We start from the raw sequence: 8,207 nt of genomic DNA on the forward strand, positions 1-8,207 counted from the left end.
AAAAAAAAAAAGAATTAAATTGGTACAAAGAAATATACACTACTTTGTAGTAGGTGACGTGATAACACTCGTAAATAAGCTCTCTGATGCAGGGGTAACTATGTACACTCATAACCACAGCACTTCAGAGGTGGAGGCGGGGGACCTGGAGTCTGACGTCATCTTTAACTACATTCTGTGTTAGCGGCTAGCCTGAGCTGCCTGAGACTCAGTCTCAAACAAGCATCACTAAAAGGAGTTTATGTTATTATGACTGTCTGGGCCCATTAACACACTATACTAAAACAGGATTAACGCCATGTACTGAATTGTACGCCCATAAAAAAGGGTTATATGTAGTGAGCTTCTACCTCCTGGCATCGTACATGACCTTATTTGGCAACAGAGTCACCAAAGATGTCATCAATTAGGAAGAAGCTATGGAGTAAAGACAAATGGTGTCTTTATAGGATGACAAAGTATTCTATTTATTTTTGGTTTTTTGAGACAGGGTTTCACTGGGTAGCCTTGGCTGTCCTGGAATTCATTCTGTAAAGCAGGTTAGTTAACTCACACAGATCCCCCTGCCTCTGCCTCCAGAGAGCCAGGTTTAAAGGCATGCCCCTCTACTGTCAGCAAATACTGTTTTTTTGTTTTGGTTTGGTTTGTTTGTTTTTGACAAAGTACTTTAAGCTGAGAGGTAGACAGCCAGCACCATGTGGGGACTTGAAGACCATGGTGACACACCTGTAAACCAAGAGATGCTGGAGAGATGTGGCATCGCTCAGACAGAGCAAGGCCAGCAGATTCCCTACAGTGCTAGAGGGAACGTGGCCTGTGAACTGCTACGTGTTGTACTGTTCTCAGTCACCCAGTCTGCAGACACTTTGGGAGACGGCAGTGCAGGGCAGTGGCTGCATTCAATCCTGCCCTAAAGCCTGCACCTCGGGGCTTCCCTGAAGACTCTCCTACATCCTGCACTTTACTCCTGCTTGAAGGAAACCAGGAAGCTCTATCTGCGGAGGCACCAACATGCCTGAGGGAAGGTGGAATTGCTCTCCAAGAGCACCGAAGGACAGCATGGGCTTATTACAGCCAGTTCTTCATGACATTCAAGTAACTCCTGTATCTCAAGCAACTTCTCCTGGGTAGAAATGACTTCTGTATAATAAGAAATTTGGAAAATTCAGAGAAGTCTATGGAAGAGCACCACACGACCAGTCATCTCACCTAGCAACAGCACAAGTGCAGGGAACAGCCTCCCAGTTTTGCTCCTTGTAGCTAAGGAGCTTTGTGTTTGGTGGGAGCGATGATTTCTTGTCAACTACTCTTGTGCTGGCAACTTTAACATCATAATTCTCAGGGGCTAGAGAGATGGCTCAGCAGTTAAGGGCACTGACTGCTCTTCCAGAGGTCCTAAGTTTGATGCCCAGCAGCCACACGGTAGCTCACAACCATCTGTAATGTGATCTGATGTCCTTTCCTGTGGCCTTTAAATTCCCAGCAGCCACATCCAATTCTAGGTGGTCCAATGGCGTGCACACAGACAAACACCCACACACATGAACCTTCCTAATAACCCGAACTCCTCCCGGCCCGGCTGCTTCACGCTGTACTTCTTCCCCTTCTGACTCTCTCTGTGAGACAACATCTCACTCTGTACCCCAGGCTGGCCTCAAATGCACAGCGACTCTTCATCCTCGGTCTCCCACCGGCTGCGATGACAGGAGTAAACCACCATGCCCCATAACAAGATGGCATCGCTGTAGGAAAGTCCTCAGAGAGCTGAAGGGTACTCTCCCTGCAACCTCCACCAACCGCGTTTCACACATGCACAGGCCCTGGGCAGCTCCCGAACTCACCGGAGTTTTGATGTAGGTGTGGGGATCCGGAAACTCAGGAAAATGGCTGGGGATGTGTGGCGGGTGGGGCCGGTTCTGCCCTGCAGTGAGGGCCTTGGGGGTCACTGGCTGATTGGTCACTGGAGCTGCAACAGAATTGCAACTAGTTAATGTCTCAACCCCTACATTCTAAAGATGATGGTCTCCGTCAAACGCCTCTCTTCTCACTGGACCACAATTAAGCACTTTGTAATTCTATTGACGAAAGGTCTTCCTTAACCTTTCCAGACCAGCAGCACGCAATGCCTTGCCCTGTCAAGTAATCCTGCTGCTTGATATTTCAATCTGTGACAATCTGCCTGCAAGCCTGTTGCATCATCAGGAGAGTGGCTGTCACCAAAGCCACTATACAAAAAGAACATGCTGGAGCTCACTAAGGACTGTGTGGGCTACTGGCTGTCTTTCCAGAGGGCATTAAGAGCATTTGGAAGCTGGGCATGGTGGTGCACGCCTTTAATCCCAGGCAGAGGCAGGCAGATTTCTGAGTTCGAGGCCAGTCTGGTCTACAAAGTGAGTTCCAGGACAGCCAAGGCTACACAGGGAAACCCTGTCTCGAAAAAAAACCAAAAAAAAAAAAAAAAAGAAGAATTCAGCGGTGCAGCATATGCTCACTGTACAGGAGGCCCTGGGGACCAGTCCCCAACACATGCACTGTTGGGCATTCACCGCAGACAACCAATGCTAAGCTGGGGCAGTGTGGGCCTAACTGCCAGAGGGAAGGAAATGGCACTTCCCAATGCTTCTTTCTCTCCAGTGCGGCTGCAGGGATGGCTCAGTGGGGACACGGACTTGCCACCAAGCCACTCTCTAGGAGACACATGGTGCAGAGAGAAGGGCAACTCCACAACATTGTCCTGACCTTCACCCACATGCCACGGCATGAACATGCACACACGTACAGATACAAGTACAGCCGGGAGGCTGTGCTGCACACCTCTAATCCCATCACTCAGGATACAGTAGCAAGCGGATCCCTCAGTTCCAGGCCAGCCTGGTCTACAGAGTAAGTTCCAGAACAGCCAGGGCTACAGAAAGAAACCCTGTCTTGAAAAATCAAACCAAACCAAACCAACCCGACAAAAACAAGCACAACATTTTCCCCTCAGGTCCTAACACTAAAGCAGTTACTCCCTACTTGGCTTAAGGGACCCACTTTTATCTAAAGCAGACTAAATCTTTTTATATAAAAGGATACATGATAAGTATTTTAGACTTTTGTTTGCTTATTTTTTGAGCCCGAGTCCCACCTATGTAGCTCAGGCTAGCATAGCCCTCACTATCTACAGCACCCCACCCCTCACAAGTGCTAGGATTACAGGCGCGTCCACCAAACGCAACAGTTCAGGTTAAGCGAGCCAAAAACCTCTGCCCCTGCCTCGTGAAAGCGATCACATACGGTGAGTAAACACATTGCCAGCCAATAAACTGTTACTGACAAAAGCAAGCACACTTTGTCCACAGACCACAGCACCTGAGAACCCTGATCGAGAGAAGCAAGAACTGCCATCGGTTTTTGTATAGACGTCTGCTCTTCAGGGCTAACACGGGACAGCAGCATATCAGACAGGGTTCAGCTACCTGGGGACTGAGCTGCACATTCAGTCCCACGGCCCAGACAAAGCCAGTCCATGAGCAGCTCAGCACCCCAAGGACTGGGAGGGGGCCTGCAGCAGGAAAACAGCTGCCACTTTGATGCCTGCCCTCTCTTGCCACCATGGCACACTACAATCACCAAGGACGTACTAAGTATCAGGGTTCAAGGCCACTTACGTGCAGTGATGACCATCCTCTGAGACCGTTTTGCATAAGCAGGTAGAGTGTCAACATTGAAGCCTAGGACGAGAAAACCAGTCATTGCCATGTTCTGATCCTGGGGTGACACTGAACAGAAAAGGGGAGCTATCTGTGTGGAAAGGAGGCTTAAAATCCCAGCTTAGCCACTATTCTGCCTCTCAAGAGAACTCCCACAGGGACTTAGGAGATCTCTGAGACCAAGGTCAAAGGACTCCTTCCTCGTAACTTTCTAACTAAAAGCAGATCAGGGAAAATAGGATGGAATCCAAGAATACTCAACAGACATGGAAACCCCCAGGTCTCCCCGCTTCCCTGGTGATCCTACAATGGAGATGCACTTACCCATCTCAACCAGTGTGACCACAATGTCCGACAGTGTGGGCTGGGTCCTGGCTGTGTGCTCGCAGTATGACTTGGCACTTCTCCCGATTTCTGAGATGTCTACAAGGGTCAAAGGTCAGAGTTTCTCCAAAGTTCAAAAGAAGATTACCAGGTGAGTAATGCTGCCAGTTATGATATATATATATATATATATATATATATATATATATATATAGACAGTTATACAGAGAACAAGCTAGACACAGGTGAGGATAGAATGAGCTAGAGATGAGGAGCCAGAAGATTAGAACAGATGGCCCAAGTTAGTAGGAGGCCAAGTACAGTAATTCAGAAAGGAACCGAGAGAAGCCAGATTCAGCCAGCTTAGAGAGGAGTTTGAGTCAGAACAGCTGAGCTGACCAGTCAGAGCTCAGAAGGAACTAGGAAGGGGTGAGCTTGCTCAGACATCAGCAGTCTCAGAGGCTGAGAACATTCTAGACCCAGGTAAGATTGTATGGCTGCTGGAGGCTTCCAGGGCTAGGCCTAGGTTAGCAGACGGAGGTGGTGAGCCGCAAAGCTAACAATTGCCTCAGGCAAATAAAATACATTTACAAAATTGACAACAATCAAAAGGTGGAAAGGAATCTATCACTGACAGATGAACAATGGATAAACCAACTCGGATATAAACATACAACGGAGCGGTTTGCCTGTTAGTTTTGAGACAGGTTCTCATATAGCCTCAGACTCCATGTGCAGCCGGGAATGGACTTGAACTCCTGGTATGTCCGCCTCCACCTCCCAAGGGCTAGGATTATGGTGTGCCCACCATACCCAGCGACAAACAGAGTATCTGGTCAGCCTTCATAAGGAATGAAATTCTTCAAATGGAAAGAAATCTGTAACATGGATAAACTCTGAAATACTATGTATATGAAACAAGCCAGGCACAGAAAGGACAAATATTTTCAGATCTCACTTATCTGAAGAACAGAGAAAAAAATACAAAGCAAAAGTCGAGCTTGTGAAATGGCTCAGCAGTATGCTTGCCGCCAATGACCTGAGCCTATCTCTGAGACTCATATGGTAGGAGTAAACTGATTCCCACAGGCTATCCTCTGACATCCATCCATGTGCTACGGCATGCATGCAGTTCCTACCACACACACACGGAAAGAAGAGTAATTTTTAAAGAGATATGATGGGTTGGAGAGATGTCTCAGTGGGGAGAGCACTGACTGCTCTTCCAGAGGTCCTGAGTTCAATTCCCAGCAACCACATGGTGGCTGACAACCATCTGTAATGGGATCCAATGCCTGAGGTAATTGTTAGCTTCGGGGCTCACCACCTCAGTCTGCTAACCTAGGCCTAGCCCTGGAAGCCTCCAGCAGCCATACAATCTTATCTGGGTCTAGAATGTCTCCAGCCTCTGAGACTGCTGATGTCTGAACACAGCTACCGTATACTCATATACATAAAATAAATAAGTAAATCGAGAGAGAGAGAGAGAGAGAGAGAGAGAGAGAGAGAGAGAGAGAGAGAGAGATTAGGCTGGGTGGTGGGGGCACATGCCTTTGATCCCAGCACCAGGAGGCAGAGGCAGATGGATCTATGAGTTCAAAGCCAGCCTGGTCTACAAAGTGAGTTCCAGGAGAGCCAGGGGTACAAAGAGAAACCCTGTCTTGAAAACCAAAGTGGGGAGGGGTTGTATTAAAAAACAAAGCAAAACAAAAAATTCAAAGACAGAAAAGTAGAAGTTCTTGGGCCCGTGGAGAAGACAGAATCCAGATACAGGGCTTTGGGCATGGATAACGCAGAGAGTTGTACAACACTTAATGCCACTGCAGATGACTGAAATGACAAGGCTGCTATGTGTGTCTCTCCCACATGTACAAGCATCAAAACAGTTTCATTCTACAATGGACATGTTCGTTTCTTCTGCCTAAAGCTGAGTCTCTAACAGTCTTCCAAGATAAGGGGAGAGAGTATCTGGGATGGAGCTCACGGAGCTGTAAAGGAGGCAGCAGGCCTAGTGCTTCTTGGTACTCACAGCTCTGCAGCATCTCTGTCAGCGTCTCCACAGATGCTTTCTCGGCACTCTCAAATCCGGCCTCTGTCAGCAAGGAGCTCACAACCACTTGCAGGGTCCTCCTCCGGGCCAGATGGTAGTTGTCTGCAGGGTTAGTGGACTGCTTCCCTCCCGGTCTCTGGAAATCAGAAGCCCAGAGAGAGACTTAGAACCACCAGACAAGAATGAAACTACAGAATTCATACCACCAAGAACAACAACAACAAAATGTCCTGTGTTCTCCCCACTCCACCAGGATCTCATTCTATAATTCACTCATCTGGCCTAACGCTAAATATGCAGCTCAGGCTGGAACTGCAATCCTCTTATTTCTTCCGATCCAGCCCACGAATTGCAGATGTGTACCAACTTTTGCCTGGACTGAAAAAGTTCTCTTTTGCTAAACATTTATCAGTGTTTAATTCTTAGACTTACAGATCTTACTAAATGAGTAATAACTGAGTATCCAAATCCGGAGACTTTCAATAGGATAAACCTTACTTGCTCAAAAAAAGAAAAAAATTACTTGTAGATAGATGTGTGTGTTTTGTGTTTTGTGCGGGTGCCACACCCCCGGAGGCCCAGATCCCGTGAAGCAGGAGTCACAGGTGGTTGTGAGCCACTCCACCAAACTCAGGTCCTGTGAAAGACCAGCAAGTCCGTCTTAACCACTAAACTATCTCTCCAGCCCCCTTCACTTCTTTCTGGAGCAAAATAGCAGAATATATGCACGAGCTGGTCTGTGGTGGGCACGCCTTTATTCCCAGCACCAGGGAGGCAGAGGCAGGAGCGAGAGGAGGCAGGGAGAGGGAGGGAGAAGGAAAGGAAGAATATATACACGAATGATAGTCCCGAGCGAATAAATCTACCGTCTTCTTGTCCCATCACACCATTTCAGTAACCAGGAAAGTTAAACCGGTACCACCCCAGGATGCAGGGGAGAGCTAGGCATCACCGCAGAGAACTTCGGCTGGCCAGTAAGAGGATAAAAACAGCCTCTTCAGACCAATCAGAAGGAGTTCCGGGTTCCCACCCTCAACAGGGAACGAGCCAATCAAGTCTCAGATGCAGCAATTTAGGAGGCCGCGGCCAAGTGCCAAGCGACGGGGACCGCCTACGGCCAGAGATATTCTCCAGCCCCGGGTCTCAGAGCTGGCCTGGGCTTCTCGGTTCGAGACTGTGGCCCAAACCGTGTGAGAGATCCAGAAGACCCAAACTCTTTCGGCTTCACGCCGCGCCTCTCCAACCTTACCGTTCCGGAGCCACCGGGCCCGGCCGCCGTGTCAGCCATCTTGCGCTCGCGTAGTGTGCGTGAGCGCGGGGCACGATGGGACTTGTAGTTGCGGGGTGGGAGGTGGCGAAGGGCGGGGCCGCAGGTGCCCCGCCTCGTAGAAAAGCTCTAGGAACACGTGTGAGTCTGCGGTGGGGGTGGGGGGCTCTCGGGAATATGCCAAGCTCACGTGGCTTTGTGTGACCCAACCATTCTTGGGCACTTCAGTGGCTGTAGCAGTTGATCTGGAAGACGGACTCAGAGATGCACTGAGTTAAAAGAAACATATTTTGTCCAGGAGCCTGCTGTCTGTAATCCTAGCACATTGAAGCTGAGGCCAGAGGATCTAGAGTTCCAGGCTAGCGTGGGCTATGTAATGAGTTAAAGGCCAGTGTAGGACTACCTAAGGAGACCCTTTCCCTGAAAAAGAAATAAAAACAAAAACAAAGCCATTTGTATGAAATAAGTTCTCAGAAATAGACTAAGAATACACTTTGGGGCTGGAGAGATGGCTCAGCGGTTAAGAGCACTGACTGCTCTTCCAGAGGTCTTTTGTTCAATTTCCACCAACCACGTGGTGGCTCACAACCATCTACAGTGAGATCTGGCGCCCTCGCCGGGCATTGATGGCGTATGCCTTTAATCCCAGCACTCGGGAGGCAGAGGCAGGCGGATTTCTGAGTTCGAGGCCAACCTGGTCTACAGAGTGAGTACCAGGACAGCCAAGGCTACACAGAGAAACCCTGTCTTGAAAAAACCAAAAAAAAAAAAAACAAAACAAACAAACAAACAAACAAAAAAACCACTTTGGCTCTGCTTGCTCTTCCAGAGGTTCTGAGTTTGATTCCCAGTAGCCACACAGTGGCTTACAATT

The 8,207-nt window shown here is 48.6% G+C and overlaps 1 protein-coding gene across 4 annotated transcripts in view; it reads right to left on the reverse strand.

The window, feature by feature from the left end:
- The window catches only part of Taf8 (TATA-box binding protein associated factor 8), a 20,389-nt gene extending 13,019 nt beyond the window's left edge, over nucleotides 1-7,370 (reverse strand). For 2 of the 4 annotated variants that reach the window (XM_029531611.1, XM_029531610.1), the window contains exons 1-5: nucleotides 7,316-7,358; nucleotides 6,046-6,202; nucleotides 4,017-4,115; nucleotides 3,651-3,713; nucleotides 1,842-1,966 (exon numbers count right to left, since the gene is read on the reverse strand). In XM_029531611.1, coding sequence (XP_029387471.1) covers nucleotides 1,842-1,966; nucleotides 3,651-3,713; nucleotides 4,017-4,115; nucleotides 6,046-6,202; nucleotides 7,316-7,354 — 483 coding nt within the window. In that variant the 5' untranslated portion in view covers nucleotides 7,355-7,358. Of the gene's footprint in view, nucleotides 1-1,841; nucleotides 1,967-3,650; nucleotides 3,714-4,016; nucleotides 4,116-6,045; nucleotides 6,203-7,315 lie in introns of all 4 variants that reach the window. The other 2 variants (XM_021218165.2, XM_021218163.2) reach the window with 2 other exon arrangements.
- Between the last annotated feature and the right edge of the window lie 837 nt (nucleotides 7,371-8,207).

The sequence above is a fragment of the Mus pahari genome, chromosome 18, assembly GCF_900095145.1.
Source record: "Mus pahari chromosome 18, PAHARI_EIJ_v1.1, whole genome shotgun sequence".
NCBI classification, from domain to species: Eukaryota; Metazoa; Chordata; class Mammalia; order Rodentia; family Muridae; genus Mus; species Mus pahari.